The sequence below is a fragment of the Triticum urartu genome, chromosome 4A (assembly GCF_056163025.1).
Source record: "Triticum urartu cultivar PI428250 chromosome 4A, HENAU_Tu73, whole genome shotgun sequence".
Classification (NCBI taxonomy): domain Eukaryota; kingdom Viridiplantae; phylum Streptophyta; class Magnoliopsida; order Poales; family Poaceae; genus Triticum; species Triticum urartu.
In genome coordinates, this window is record NC_141876.1 from 531,780,161 (window position 1) to 531,796,969 (window position 16,809).

Consider the following 16,809-nt stretch of genomic DNA (forward strand, 5'->3'; position numbering starts at 1 on the left):
TTAGGTGATACCGGTGAAGGGGGATAACATCCGGGAAAGTATCCCCGGTGTTTCGCGTTTTCGGAGAGATGAACCGGAGGTGAAATGTTGCAGGTTCACTATGCTAGGGACACGTGGCGGACGAACGGGCTGCGTATCCGAATTCGTCTCATCGTTCTGAGCAACTTTCATGTACAAAGTATTTTCATCCGAGTTACGGATTAAAAGATATGATTTTCTAAAGATTTAAATCATTTTCTGATTTTAATTATATATTTAATTCCAACATTATCCAAAACAGTGAATGATGACGCAAGCATGACATCAGAGTGATGTCAGCAGGTCAACTGGTCGGTTGACCAGTCAAACAGACAGGTGGGTCCAGCGGGACCCACATGTCATTGTCTGTTATCTAATTAACCAGGTTAATTAGTTTAGTTAAACAGATTAGTTATGTTAATTAATGAAAGTTAATTAGGTGAAACTAGTTAATTAGGCTAATCTAATTAGGATTAATTAAGTTAATTAATTAATTGATTAATTAATATTTTTATTTAGTTTTTTTAATCCTTTTTTTATCAAACATTTTCAGGGCGTGGGGCCCGTTCGTCAGTGGCACTAGGCCAACCCCGCGGGGCGGGTTAACGGGCGGAACCCCGGGGTCGGGAGCGGGGCGGGCGCCCGTGGAGGCCGCAGCCTGCCTGGGGCGGGGCGAGGCCGGCGGGGCGCCGGCAGCTGCCAGCAGCGGCGAGGGACGAAGGCGCGAGCGGCAGGCGGGTAGCGAAGCGCGGTGCGCAACGACAATGAGCGGCGCAGCAGCGGCGGGGTTCGCGTGGGGCCGCAGATGGCGGGAGGCGCGGCGCGAGCTGGCGGCCTCCGACGAGTAGCGAAGCACGGCCAGCCGTCGGGGATGCGACGGGCGCGCAGGCGCGTCGCGCGCACACCGCGGCCACGGAGGGGGAGGTCAGGGGCGGAGCTGCTCGTGCTAGCGCACGGGGACGAACGGGAGGCGACGCCGGACAGAGAGGGAAGAGAGGAGAGGCGGGCCTCACGTTCGAGTAGAGACCAGGGGGGCGGCGAGGCTTGAGGAAGCCATTGCGGAGGAGGCCAGGGACGACCGACGGAGACGGGGAGGAGGTCCGGCGAGGGAGCGCTCCGACGAGGCCCAGGCGGGGCGGCGAGGCAGTAGCGGACGACGGAGGGCGGGCGCAGGGCGTCGGGGTGGCACCGGGGACGGGCTCCGGCGAGGAGGATGCAGGCCGATGGGGAAGGGCGCCGGCGAGGTCCAGGAGGGGAAGGGGGGGCGACGGCGTTCGGTGGCGATGAGGGCGAGGCGGCGGCGTCGAGCCCGATCCGATCTGGATCAGGGGAGAATGGGGGCGCGCCGTGGGGGGGGGGAAGGGGATCGTGGGGAGAGTGGGGGGATGGGGTTAGGGTTTCTGGCAGTGGGGGGGGGTTATAGCCCGGGGTGGGCCGGCTGGGCTAGGTGGGTTGGCCCAGTTGGGCCACGGCCCAGGGAGGGGGGGGACTTTTCTCTTCTTCTTTTTTTGTTGTTGCTTTGACCTTTTTCGTATTTTCTTTCTTTTATTTATTTTCTCTTGTGTTTCAATTCAGTTTAAAATATTTATGCATTTTATAAAACTGGGTCTCCTACACCACAATTATCTATGTAATATTTAGTACAAACCAAACATTTTTATTTCAATGTTTGAAAACTTTTATTATTTACCAAAGTTTGAATTTGAATTTTGGTCCGGTTTTGATCTAACGACCGATTAGCAACAGTAACGTAGGTAACGTGGCTCCATTAGCGTGGGATTACTGTAGCTTAATTACCCGGGCGTTACAAATCGAGTCACACCACATGATGAACCTCTTTGTAAACTTTTCCTGGATGTTCTGAAAACGACCCTTACTCATACGCCCATTAGGAGTGGGAAGTCCGAAATATTTCTCTTCGAAGCTACTATTCTGCACGTCCAATACACGTACCACGTTATCCTTGTCACCTTGACTGCAATGTTCACCAAAAAGGATGGAGCATTTTTGAGGATTAATTAATTGTCCGGTAGCATTAGCATAAACATCCAGTACTCCCTTGATGCACTGCACCTCACCTTCTGTTGCACGAAAGAACAAAAGTGTATCATCGGCAAACAATAGGTGTGAAATCCCGGGTGCCCTAGGACACACTTTCAGTGGTGAAATATGTGTCTCTTGCGCCTCCTTCTTCAGCAAGGCCGCTAGTCCGTCCGCAACAAAGAGAAAGAGGAATGGTGAAAGAGGATCTCCCTGTCGTAGCCCTCGCGACGGTGCAAATGAATCTGAACGGGCTCCATTAATTTTTACCACGTATCTCACCGAGGTGACACATGCCATTATCCATCTCACCCATCGATGATCAAAGCCCAAACACTCGCTAATTATTAGAAATAACACTCAAAGAGTAAAAAAAGTTAAACACAGTACGGACGCAAACACACATACACCCATTCCTATGAGCACATCTGAGAGACTAAGCCGGCATACTCCCTCCATTTTTATATACAAGGCCACAAACTCAAATTACAGGTATCCATGTAAAATTTAATGTCTGCTTTGAAAGTCAGTTTTTTCTTTTCGTTTATTGGGATCATTAATACCCCACATGCATGCAAGAAAACTGAGTGGAGGAAATAGTTGACTGCCATTATGACTGCATGCATGCAACTATTAAACATGTTGCTACCACAAGAAAATATCATTAATTTTGTCACGATTACTGTTGGTGGCCTTGTATAGATGCAAAACGTATATTTCATAGTGGCTTTGTATATAAAAATGAAGGGAGTATCATCTTCCCACTGAACGTGCATTGCCGAAAATTCTAAAATAAATACGAGCACCAGGATTTGAACCTTGATGGGCCGTGGATATCACTATCCACCTAACCATCCATTTGGTTCACTAAAAGATTAATTTTTAGATATGTAATAATGTATTTTATTGGGTTTTTAAAATGATGTGACAACTAACATGGAACGGAGGGGTGCATAAGAAAATAATTACTCCCTCTGTTTCTAGATATAAGGCTTTTTAGAGATTTTAATGTTGACTATATATAAAGCAAAATGAATGAATCTATATTATAAAATATGTCTATATACATCAGTATGTCACCCATATTGAGATCTCTAAAAGGTCTTATATTTATAAACGAAGGGAGTATGTGAGTAAATAAGAAAATACAGACTTATCTACCATTGTAAGCCCTTAAATCCTTTAAGCGCTCGTTGCGGCAATTTCCAAATAGAACACGCACCAACAACATTACATTTTGTTTCTTTTCTAATAATAAAAATATTTTCAATCAACAACATTATAATACTTCTGTACGAGAATGTTTGTTGTGCTTTTCGAAATTACAAAAACGTCATCAACATTGAACCCTCTTTTGGATATTTAAACCAACCAATTAAAGGCAGATGTTAAAATTGACACAAAAAAGGGGTTCTCCCGTGTGATTTGGTTGTCCGTGCAATCCAAGCATCAATAGCACGAACCCTAATTCATGGACCAAACTTCACCATCGATACAAAGCACCAAACAATTTTCTCCCGCGCCAATCATGAATCCGCCTACGGCAAACTCATGAAATGGACATGGAATTCTATTAAAAACAAAGGAACATTCCTAAACTTTGATGACATACATGGACTTCTACGATCAGTTACAATTCTTGTTTATCATTCACATTCCATTTCTGCTCAGAGTTGGATGGATCTGGGGGCTGCCATGGCACCCCCACTAAATCTGCAGTCTACTTTATATTATACCCTAGACACTATTTTTTCCGACAATATGATGCTATTTTGAGGAGTATTTGCTAGGATTATGATGATATTTAGATTAAATTGCACTATCTGGCACCCCCAATGCTAATATCCTAGATCCGCCACTGGATGGACGGTGGAGGGGGGAGGGGGGGGGTGCATGGTGGAGGCAAGGCTTGGGATAGAAGAACAATATAGAGAGAAGAAACCGGGAGGGGGTGAGGTGATCTGAGAGCAATTTTGATGGGAGGGGTATAAACACAAAATACACACTGTCATTTTCGGGTTTTGACTTTGCATACGGCAAGTTGCCCCGTTCGAATACTCAACATGGTCTAGGGACATTTTATGTGACCCCAGATTCGATGAGAGGGATCAAGCAAAAATCATCACTGTCATGTGGGCGATCTGGACCTCAAGAAACAATATAACTCATGATCGGGCGAGCTTGAATCCTATTATTTCAATGAAAAAGACTAGGGAGGCTTTGGCACTGCTAGAATTACCGGACCAGCATGCAAAGATCCTACCAGGACATGGATGGAGGCCACCTGAGAATGATTGTATCAAGATTAATACAGATGCGGGCCTGTCTGTGGAGGCCAATATATGCGGGCTGGGAGGTGTTGCCAGAACATCTGAATCATTCCTCGGTGCCTGGTGCAAGCCACTCCAGGGTGTTACTGATCCATTGGTGGCGGAGGCGCTAGCTCTCCAGGAGAGAGTGATCTTTGCCCAGCTTCGAGGTTATGTGCGAGTCGAGCTGGAAACCGACAGCTCGGAGGTTGTCCAACTCTGGAACTCGCGCCGTACTTCGCGCTCGTTATTAGCGCCGGTGTTGCTTGATATTGAGGGTTTAGCTTCAAATTTTTCTAGTTTTTCTATTCGTCATGTAAAGAGACACGCCAATGTCCCGGCCCATCTATGTGCTAGGCATGCATGTGCACTAGAGGTGTCGGAGGTTTGGATGAACTCCCCCCCCCTCCCCCCCCCCCCCCCCCGGGTTGCTGGTAACCAGCCTCATGGCTGACTGTGCCGCAGCCTCTTTGACAGATTAATAAAGCTCTCTTTTCCCCGCAAAAAAAAAGAATACTTAACATTAAACTATTTTGTATTATAATCTTGAGAACATGTGCACGTTACTGTTTTTTTTAGAACCGCATGGTATTGATTCGACATTAAACTATTGATTGATGAACATAAGCGTGTTCCTGATGGTATTGTTGATTGTGTGCCAGAACGGTTAATGTTGCACCTTAATCTTATATTTGACTCTCGGGACTTGGGTGCAAGTCTTACATATTTTCCTTGCGATGCTCATCGTTAAAGTTGGAGCTATCGGTTTGCTTGCACGTGTGGCCATCTGTTGACATGTGTCGTCGTGGCTGTTTTGCGGGTTGGCTCCGATGATGAGCTCCATGGTGAAGTCGGAGTCGCTCGTTCGGGGGCAACCGATGGCCACACGTGATGACGATGACACTTGAGACTCCACGGTGGATGCCTTTCTTCCTCGTAGCTCTGTGTTCCATATCGGTGGCCAGGTTAGCCAGTGGTGCCCATATCATGTGGGTCTGGTTGTACCGGTTTTAGCCCGGTTTTCCGTTAACTAACCGGGCAATTCTTACTCCTTAATCAATAACAATAGCAAGTCTTTTGCTTTGTTTCAAAAAAGAAACTTATATTTGACTTAAGGCTGGTCAATCGATACTAAAGCTACGACAAGTAATATGGATCAAAGAGAGTATATTTTTAGAACGATCCAGTCCCCTGGCAACGCAATGCTTAAGCTCCTGTCCAAACACACTTACGTGAAAAGGGATTCAGAAGCAAAGCCCAAGTGGTACAAACCTGAACGAGCTAACCAGTTGGAGCTAACGTCTGATAAGCTGCGTCTGCTTGCACAATCCTCCTTACGCTTACCAGGACTGCATTTCTATTCGAGTAGATGGAACTAGGCAGTCGTGGCATTATCACATCAGCGTCACACAGAGGCGTGGAACCTATCTGCTTGCTAATGACAATGTTAAAAACAACGACGCGACGGGACCCCAGAAGGTCCCCGAAGCATGCCATGTTTATTGTCTGGAACTGAAAGCAAGCGAGATATGGATATAGCCAAGCTCCAGGGAACGTACCTACCAAGCTCGGCAGCTGGACAACACGACTACACAAACTGCAAGCTTCGGGTGGTGGAGTACAGCACTGCTGCTAGTGCTCGTGCTGCATTTCGGTTGAGAAGGCGTCCAAGCAAACTGCAAACTACAGCCACCAGAAAGCTTTGGTATGGTACAACAAACCCCACTTCTGTGAATGAATGATCAAACTCAAAGTAACCAAGCAACCAGCTCACCAGCAAGCACCAATTTCTGCAAAACGTTTGTTGAACTGGATGGATCCAGAAAATACACAGTTATCAAAAAGAAAAAAGAAAAAAAATTGTATCAGTTCATGCAGGTTAAGCGTGGAAGAATATAAGCACCGGCAGTTTCAAGAGAGGTTCCACTTTGGTTCACAGGGCGACCTCTTGCGAATGGAGCATACCAATCATGGAAGACATTATGTCTCCATCTTCAAACTAGTTAAACCATATTTAATTATGTAGAAACTGGCTAAACAACAACGTTTCATGTCAGCCAGACTGGTCGAGAACAAGACGATCGCCATCCAAGAATGACAAGATCTCCATTATTTTGGTCCAACTGATCCTAAGGACAGGTATTAGAAAGCTATAGCATCACCAAACTCGCGAGTGAGACGTTCTCAGTCAAGTGATGGGCAAAAGAAAAGAGAAGCATGCTTTAATCTGTTTATTTTCGCTACAAAATATTGCTATTCTATATCACATCATTTAAAAGATGATGAACTCGAGATTTACTGAAAGCAGAAAGGAGAATAATACTTGGCCTTCACTAGCAACGGCAAGATATGAAGACTCCTTGCTACAAGATAATCGCCAGAGTAGCAAATACTGACTCAAAATGTACAAAAATACCAACTAGTAAAACTCCTTCAATGCAGTGACTGAGACACAATGTTCCTTTCCATAAATTTATGGAAGGACTGAGAGGCACAATGTTCTGATTGGCGTACTGCATATTCAGCAATTAGATAGATGTCTTCATATGCATTACACTACCCGACTGGACTAAAATCACTGATCAGAGTTCAGAGGTTTTGAAACAGAAGGGCTTGACTCTCGAGTCTCAGAATTCGACCAGTAGGTTACTTGAGATGCTTGAGATTTCGATGGTCAGTCAGATATGAATCATTATCCCTTGCTTAAGAGATAGAAAAGGCGAAAGACAGAGCATACTAAAAGTGAGACACAATGCTATGATTGCTCAAACCATAATCATCATTAATCAAATGTGTCCCTACTAGCACAGAAAATTCAAATACAAGCATGATCGGGGTTCAGAACACACTACTGCCATTAGAACGAAGGGTGGATTGCCCATAATTTGGGCCTTGTTCCACACCTTCAGTCTGAAATTATGCTACAGAATTATAAAATATGTATTGATCTGAGAAGCTTGGTGACAGATATTCCGGTCAAATCTTGGATCATTGCCACGACAAGGTGAAGATAATTCTTGTTCACAGATACAAACGGAAGTAATAAACGAACACACTAAAAAAAAGGTAACCAGCAGCTACTGAAAGAACAATAACAGCACAGGCACGCGAACAACCTACAGGCAACTCATCCCAAGCAGAGGCCAACGCCGCACACGAACTCTAGATGCAAATGAATTTTATCTCGAAGCATAATCGAAACGAACGGTTCTCGTCCGGGGCTCAGGCCTCGGAGGTCTCCTCCTTGACGGCGAGCGCCTCCTCGGCCTGCGGCTCGGCCTTGGCGGCGGCGGAGCGGGACTTGACGAAGTCGAGGAGGCGGCGGCTGACCTCCTTGGAGTAGAGCTGCAGCGCCTCGATGCCCTCCTCGACGGAGGCGGCGGCCCCGCCGGTGACGGCGGCGGCGTCGAAGGCCTCGGCCTCGATGGCCCGCGCGGCGGGCTCGGCGTCGGCGGCCGGCACGGCGCCGTAGCGCTTGCAGAGGAGGGTGTCGCCGGCCAGCGTGTCCACCAGGCGCCGCACCACGGCGTCCCGCGTCCGCTGCGTCGGCGGCCAGATGCTGAAGGAGAACGGGGCGGCCTCCTCGGCACCGGCGGCGGCGGCCTTGGGGAGATCGTCGGGGCCCATGGTGCGCGGCGGAGGGGGGGCGGGACTCAAAACCCTAGGCAGGGAGCGGCAGGGGGTGGGTAGGCCGGCCGTTCGGTCCGTTTGCGGTGGGGATTTAAAAGCGGTGGCGATGGGGACGGGGATGGGGCGCGGTGCGGTGGTGCGTCGTTGTAATTGGGGGTTTGTTCGGGGGGTTGCCGTGGCTTCAGGAGAGGAGGCCAGTCCTCTCGCGGCCGCGTGCCACGGAAAGGGGGGGAGGAGGCTGTTCTCTTGTGGAGGAGGATGCGGCGTCGGTGGGTGGCCTTTTTAACGGTGGGTTTGTTGTTGGCCCGTCTGCCGCTTCCTCTCGGTTTTCGTTGGAGGTTTGAATTTCGCAACGTTCGAATCGGGCCGGGAATGGTAGGAAGGAAATCTGGGTGGATCGGGATAAGATCGTGGGATGATGAGATATGATCGGGGAGCATTTATGGCCTTCAATATACGGTATTTTTGAATCGGTTCAATTCCTTCCAATGATAGCAGTGCCACTCTTGGGCTCTTGGACTCGGTAGCTGGGCCTGGCCGTAACTGGTCGGCCTACAACATGGTACGGTGGCACATTATTGACGTGCACGCGGCCCAGTTGCCCCAAGATCAGTCTGTCTCTCTGTTTGCATGGACGCCCCTGTCGTGTCGCCTCTGGAGCTTGGACGCACTCGCATTTCTCCATGCCATCTAGTCGCGAGTGAAGTCTAAAACAAAGCTAAGGTTGTAGAGGCCGATGCAAAAGGAACCCTAACCTTTAAAACCCTGAAGTCCGTACCCCGACCCAGAGGCGGAGCCAGGATTTTTCAAAGCCTAGGGCTAAAACTAACTGACTAAAAATAACGTCAAATGGCATGCACACCAACGTGTTCTAGAAGTATGCCACAAATTCACATTAAAGATGAAATATAAATTCATTATTACCACAAGAGAAAATTCGATAAAACAAATAATTTAACAAAGTGCATTTTTGCAAACATTATGTGGTACCAAATTAATGAAGACTTGCTTAATTCTAGGCCATTGTTTCTTCACTAGCAATAGTAGAAGGACCTGGAGCTGTAAATATAAAATCGAGTATTTAAAATTAGGACAGTGGACATATACTAAAATCAATTGTTCGTATGATATTTTGAGAAAAAATACCATTGTCACGAAGTGCACGAGGTAGTAGCCCCTTGCGTTTTCTCATTTCTTGATAGCATTGTATAATCTTAATATCATCAAAGCTTGCAAATACATCACACTCAATACAGCACACCATACGATGATTCATCCATTCATCATTCATCTTGTTCCGCAACTCAGTTTTGACAATGCTCATAGCTGAGAAAGCTCTTTCTACGGTTGATGTAGCGACAGGCAGAATCAAGGCCAATTCAATGAGACGATATACTAATTGAAAATGTGTGTGCCTATCTGTTTGAACCATCTTCATAGCAAGCTGGCCAAGATCAATGCATCTTAAAAATTCAGTATCAGCTCTAGCTTCAGTGACAAATGTCTCAAGTTGGCCCCTAAGAACTCTGCACTCATATTCTGAGAAATCAGCACCATACATCTGAGCAAGTTCAACCAGCTTATTTATATCAAAGTTGACAAAAGAATTTATTGGGTCAAGACAAGCAATGCATCTCAATAGTTGAGTAGATTTCTCAGCAAAGTGATTGTTGAACTCAACAATAATCTGGTCAAGCACCACATTAAATATTTCATGATTGTAATAATGTAAGTGAGTTACCAATTGGCCGCCGCGACCTCTGGAACGGCCCCCAATAGCTAATGTTTCCATCATGTTTGGAATAATGATGTTATGTTGGAGACAAAAGGCCTTTACCTCTTCAAATAACTCATCCCAATCCTGATGCCTCATCTCATTAAGTTTCTATGATGTGGTCTGAATCAAGCCCATAGCACGAACACCTTTCTGGTTCTTTTTTTGCAAGCACTGTGATAGATCATTAGTTTTTCCCAACAATTTGATCATTAGATGCAGTATAAACACAAACTCAAAGCTCTCCATATGACGTCTCAAACCTCGTGATGTGATTTTTTGTGACGTGTTAGTGGCATCATCAGACATATTTTCCAATACCTCTAGCACTGCATACCACATCTGATGAAGACGACACAAGGTTTTATGATGTGAGCCCCACCTAGTATCACCGGGTCTTGTAAGGTTAGTTTGTTGGTTCTTCCCTCTCCCTGTAAAAATTTCTCCACTCTCCAATTTCTGCACAAGATTATCATGGTGTGCTTGGGCTAATTGATCATGTCGCTTGCAAGAATCATTAACACTATTGACAATCATAGAAGTGTAGCTAAAGAAATCCAAGACAGAAGGACAACACTTGGCAACAATTGTTGGGGAACGTAGTAATTTCAAAAAAAATCCTACGCACACGCAAGATCATGGTGATGCATAGCAACGAGAGGGGAGAGTGTCGTCCACGTACCCTCGTAGACCATTAAGAGGAAACGTTATAACAACGCGGTTGATGTAGTCGTACGTCTTCACGATCGACTGATCCTCAGCACCGAACGTACGGCACCACCGCGTTCAGCACACGTTCAGCTTGGTGACGTCCCGCGAACTCACGATCCAGTAGAGCTCGGGGAAGAGTTTCATCAGCACGATGGCGTGGTGACGATGTTGATGAAGCTACCGACGCAGGGCTTCGCCTAAGCACCGCTACGATATAACCGAGGTGGATTATGGTGGAGGGGGGCACCGCACACGGCTAAGAGATCAACAGATCAATTGTTGTGTTATAGGGTGCCCCTGCCCCCGTATATAAAGGAGCAAGGGGGGAGGCCGGCCGGCCCTCCTAGGGCGTGCCAGGAGGAGGAGTTCTCCTCCGAGTAGGAGTAGGACTCCCCTTTCCTACTCCTACTAGGAGGAGGAAAGGAAGGGGGAAGGGGAGAAGGAAGGAGAGGGAGGAAAGTAGGAAAGGGGGGCGCCCCCCTAGTCCAACTCGGTTTGGGCTAGGGGGGGCGCACGCCCGGCCTCCTCTCTTCCACCACTTGGCCCATGAGGCCCAATACTTCTTCCCCGTATTCCCGTAACTCCCCGGTACTTCGAAAAATACCCGAATCACTCGGAACCTTTCCGATGTCTGAATATAGTCGTCCAATATATCGATCTTTACGTCTCGATCATTTCGAGACTCCTCGTCATGTTCCCGATCTCATCCGGGACTCCGAACTACCTTCAGTACATCAAATCACATAAACTCATAATACCGATCGTCACCGAACGTTAAGCGTGCGGACCCTACGGGTTCGAGAACTATGTAGACATGACCGAGACACGTCTCCGGTCAATAACCAATAGCGGCACCTGGATGTTCATATTGGCTCCTACATATTCTACGAAGATCTTTATCGGTCAAACCGCATAACAACATACGGTGTTCCTTTTGTCATCGGTATGTTACTTGCCCGAGATTCGATCGTCGGTATCTCAATACGTAGTTCAATCTTGTTACCGGCAAGTCTCTTTACTCGTTTACGTAATGTAGTCTTGGGAACCCACTTGACCAAGGCCTTAGGTGCTTCCTCGAATGCATCAATCTCCTCTTGAAGCTTGTGCTTGCCTTTTAGCTTGTGGTCTTGTGGTGGAAGATCATCTTGAGATTGTGTTCCATTGAAAGAAGTAGGATCATACTTCTCTTGTTGAGGAACAAACTTCGTCTTGGGGTATTGATCTTCTTCCCACTCAACTCCATTGGCATTGAACTTTCGTTCAGAACCAACACCTTGATTCTTCTGGTGTCTTCCTTGCTTGCGTACATTTTCCTCAAATTGCTTACTTCCGGCAAGGCTCTTGTAAACACCCTTCTCTATAATTCCCTTCAATAAGCTATCTTCTTGCTCAAGTGTAACTTGGCTAAGAGAATCATTAGTGGAATCAAGAGAGCTACTAGAAGCAACAACATTGGGTTTAGCATGATTGTTGTTACTACCAGATGAAGAATCTTTCTTATTCTTGTTGCTAGATTTAACTTGTGGCATGTAAGTAGACAAGAGTAAACGCTTGGCAATGAGAAGAACTTTTCTTGCGAAGATCATCATTGATTGACTTTAAAAACTCATGTTCTTGCTCAAGGTTGAGCTTTTCAAAGCGTAGCTTATCATGAGTCTTTAAAAGTTCTCGATGATCTTCCAAGGTAGTTTCATGAGCTAACTTAAGAGTGTTTAGTTCTTTAGTTAGGCGCCCAATCTCCTTCCTATCATCGTCATTCGTTTTATCTTGATTATCATGATTAATAGCAAGCTCATCATAGTTTTCATAACTAGAGTTGTCAACAAGTAAATCATCATCTCCTAGCAAATCATCTACATCACTATTGAAATCAACATACTCGGGGTGTGTTACCTTTGGACCTTTAGCCATGAGGCATCTTCCAATTCCTTCATTTGGTGAATCAAATATGTCGTAGGAGTTGGTTGTCACAAGTGCTAGTCCGGGAACACCTTCGTCTTGAGTATATTCGGAGTCGGAGTGATAACTTATTTCGGAGTGATTGTCGGAGTCGGAACCGGATACCCATTCACCAACATGAGCTTGATGTCTTCTTTTTGTGTAGCTCCTTGATGACTTGTCCTTCCTTTCTGATTCCTTGCTTCTCCGAGAGGGTCTTCGTTCATAACGATAATCTCTACTCCTTCTCTCTCTTGATGGTGATTCTTCTCTTCTACTTCTTCTTTTGTAGGGAGAATCTTCTCTTCTTTTGTAGGGAGCCGTACACTCATTGGAATAGTGTCCGGGTCTTCCACAATTGTAGCAATTGCGCTCACGACTAGAAGATCTTTTGTCATTGTAGGACCTTGACTTGGAACTTCTTTCCTTGCTTCTACTCTTGTAGAACTTGTTGAAGTTCTTCACCATTAGACTCAATTCTTCATTGAAGGTTTGCTTCTCACTTGATGATGTGGGAGCATCACAAGAGGCTTTGTAAGCACCACTTGACTTGTTGTGAAGCTCTTCCTTATCCTTGAGTGACATCTCATGAGCAACAATTCTTCCAATAACTTCTGTTGGCTTGAGATCTTTGTAGTTGGGCATCATTTGGATCAATGTGCACATGGTATCATATTTTCCATCCAAGGCTCTTAGGATCTTCTTGATGATGAATCTATCAGTCATCTCTTCACTTCCTAAGCTAGCAATATCATTTGTGATGAGAGCAAGCCTAGAGTACATTTCAGCGACGCCTTCACCATACTTCATTTTGAACTTCTCAAGCTGACTTTGAAGCACATCCGATTTGGATTCCTTGACAGATTCGGTAACTTCGTGCATATCAATCAAAGTATCCCAAATTTTCTTTGCATTCTCAAGACGTCTGATTTTGTTGAATTCTTCAGGGCATAATCCATTGAAGAGAATATCACAAGCTTGAGCATTGTATTGTAGCATCTTCAACTCTTCCGTGGTAGCTTCACGGTTTGGTTCTCTCCCATCGAAGAATTCACCTTGCAAGCCAATACACACAATAGCCCAAACGGCGGGGTTATGTCCAAGAATATGCATTTTCATCTTATGTTTCCAACTAGCAAAATGTGTACCATCAAAGTAAGGACCTCTACGGTGGTAATTTCCCTCGCTAGACGCCATACTCTCCTAGGTTGTGAAACCAAGGCTATGACCACCAAAAGCTATGGAAATCAAAGCAAATGGAGACCAAAGCTCTCATACCACTTGTAGGATCGAAAGTATGTCTAGAGGGGGGTGATTAGACTACTTGACCAAATAAAAATCTAGCCTTTTCCCAATTTTAGTTCTTCGCAGATTTTAGCAACTTAGCACAAGTCAAGCAATCAACCTACACATGCAATTCTAAGAGTATAGCAGCGGAAAGTAAAACAATTGCATATGAAGGTAAAGGGAGGAGTTTGGAGGGTGCAAACGCAATTGGAGACACGGAGATTTTTGGCGTGGTTCCGATAGGTGGTGCTATCGTACATCCACGTTGATGGAGACTTCAACTCATAAAGGGTAATGGTTGCGCGAGTCCACGGAGGGATCCACCCACGAAGGGTCCACAAAGAAGCAACCTTGTCTATGCCACCATGACCGTCGCCCATGAAGGACTTGCCTCACTAGGGTAGATCTTCACGAATTAGGCGATCTCCTTGCCTTTACAAACTCCTTGGTTCAACTCCACAATCTTGACGGAGGCTCCCAAGTGACGCCTAACCAATCTAGGAGACGCCACTCTCCAAGAGGTAACAAATGGTGTGTTGATGATGAACTCCTTGCTCTTGTGCTTCAAATGATAGTCTCCCCAACACTCAACTCTCTCTCACAGGATTTGGATTTGGTGGAAAGATGATTTGAGTGGAAAGCAACTTGGGGAAGGCTAGAGATCAAGATTTATGTGGTTGGAGTAGAATATCTTGACCTCAACACAAGTGTAGGTGGTTCTCTCTCAGAAAATGTATGTTGGAAGTGTAGGCATGTTCTGATGGCTCTCTCCATGAATGAAGAGTGGGTGGAGGGGTATAAATAGCCTCCACAAAAAATCTAACCGTTACACACAAATCACTAAACTCGGTGGGACCGAATCATGAAACTCGGTCAGACCGATTTAGTTCAAAATGTGAATGTTAGGATTCTCGGTGGGACCGACATGTCAACTCGGTGGGACCGATTTTGTTAGGGTTAGGGCATAACGTAATCTCGGTGAGACCGATTACACAAACTCGGTGAGACCGATTTTGGTAATGGACTAACAAAGAGTTGGTCAGGCAAACTTGCTGGGACCGATTCGGTCATCTCGGTTGAACCGAAACATTACGAAAGGGAAACAGAGAGTTTGCATTGCAATCTCGGTGGGACCGATCGCTAATCTCGGTTTGACCAAAACATTACGAAGGGAAACAAAGAGATTACAATCCCATCTCGGTGAGACCGAGATCCCTATCGATGAAACCGAAAAGACTAGGGTTTCTGGCAGTGGCTATGTCAACTGAACTCGATGGCGCCAGATATAAAATTTCGGTGGGGCCGAGTTTGACTTTTGGTTTGGGACATATGTGGATGTGAGAAAGTAGTAGAGGGCTTTTGGAGCATATCACTAAGCACTTTGAGCAAGAAAGCCATTAGGCAACACCTCATCCCCTCTTAATAGTCTTGGCTTTTCCTATGGACTCAATGTGATCTTGGATCACTTAAAATGAAAAGATGTAGAGTCCTAAGCTTTGAGCTTGAGCCAATTCTTTGTCATTAGCATTTTGAGGGATCCACTTTTTCTCATCCATGCCATGCCAATCATTGAGCTTTCCTGAAATGTTTATCTTGAAATAGCATTAGCTCAATGAATTATATGTTGTTAGGAATTACCAAAACCACCCAGGGATAGTTGCACTTTCACTCTCCGGTAGAAACTTTAGGGAACTCTTTGAAGTTCTTTGTGTTGGTTGAATAGATGAATCTGAGATTGTGTGATGCATATCATATAATCATACCCACAGATACTTGAGGTGACATTGGAGTATCTAGGTGACATTAGGGTTTTGGTTGATTTGTGTCTTAAGGTGTTATTCTAGTACGAACTCTTGAATAGATCAATCAGAAAGAATAACTTTGAGGTGGTTTCGTACCCTACCATAATCTCTTCGTTTGTTCTCCGCTATTAGTGACTTTGGAGTGACTCTTTGTTGCATGTTGAGGGATTTTTATATCATCCAATTATGTTATTATTGTTGAGAGAACTTGCACTAGTGAAAGTATGAACCCCAGGCCTTGTTTCCTAGCATTGCAATACCGTTTGTGCTCACTTTTACCACTTGCTACCTTGCTGTTTTTATATTTTCAGATTACACAAAACCTATATCTACCATCCATATTGCACTTGTATCACCATCTCTTCGCCGAACTAGTGCACCTATACAATTTACCATTGTATTGGGTATGTTGGGGACACAAGAGACTCTTTGTTATTTGGTTGCAGGGTTGCTTTATAGAGACCATCTTCATCCTACGCCTCCCACAGATTGATAAACCTTAGGTCATCCACTTGAGGGAAATTTGCTACTGTCCTACAAACCTCTGCACTTGGAGGCTCAACAACGTCTACAAGTAGAAGGTTGTGTAGTAGACATCAAGCACTTTTATGGCGCCGTTGCCGGGGAGGTTAACACTTGAAGGTATATCTTTAGATCTTGCAATCAAATCTTTTAGTTTCTTGTTTTATCACTAGTTTAGTCTATAAAAGAAAACTACAAAAAAATGGAATTAAGGATACCTCATATGTTTCATATTTTTAATATCTTTCATGAAAATAAGGATTCCGATAATTGTGCTTAAGTACTATAAGAATAATGCATTAGAATGTTTGGCACTAAATATTTGAATGATGAGCATGATTGCAATGTTGTTAGTACGGATTCCTTGAATATCCATGATTCTAATGATATGCAAAGCCACAAGCTTGGGGAAGCTATGTTTGATGAAGATGATATTTTTGTCCCCCAAGTTTTGATGAGAAAATTTATTATGATGAAAGCATGCCTCCTATTTATGATGATTATATTGATGAAATTGGATTTGGAGAGGTCATGACTTTATTTAGTGATGAATCCACTATTTCGGAAGAGGTTCCAATTGATTATGAAAACAAAGTGGCTATCTATGATGATTATTGTGATGACATGTATGTTATAAATAATAATGATAACCATGAAACTTGTCATCATGATTTTAGTTTTCAATTAGATTATGTCTCACATGATAGTTATTTCGTTGAGTTTTCTCCCACTATTATGAATGAGAAGAATTTTGCTTATGTGGTGAGTAGTAAATTTT

General features: G+C 44.9%; 1 protein-coding gene and 1 pseudogene across 1 annotated transcript; both read right to left on the minus strand.

Annotated features, from left to right (window-relative positions):
• Positions 1-7,337: 7,337 nt before the first annotated feature.
• LOC125554070 (MFP1 attachment factor 1-like) lies at positions 7,338-8,250 on the minus strand. The gene has a single exon (XM_048717683.2). The coding sequence runs from the start codon at positions 7,992-7,994 to the stop codon at positions 7,590-7,592; it is 405 nt and encodes a 134-aa protein (XP_048573640.2). The 5' UTR covers positions 7,995-8,250; the 3' UTR covers positions 7,338-7,589.
• A 762-nt stretch (positions 8,251-9,012) lies between these two features.
• On the minus strand, positions 9,013-10,308 carry LOC147976449 (uncharacterized; annotated as a pseudogene).
• Between the last annotated feature and the right edge of the window lie 6,501 nt (positions 10,309-16,809).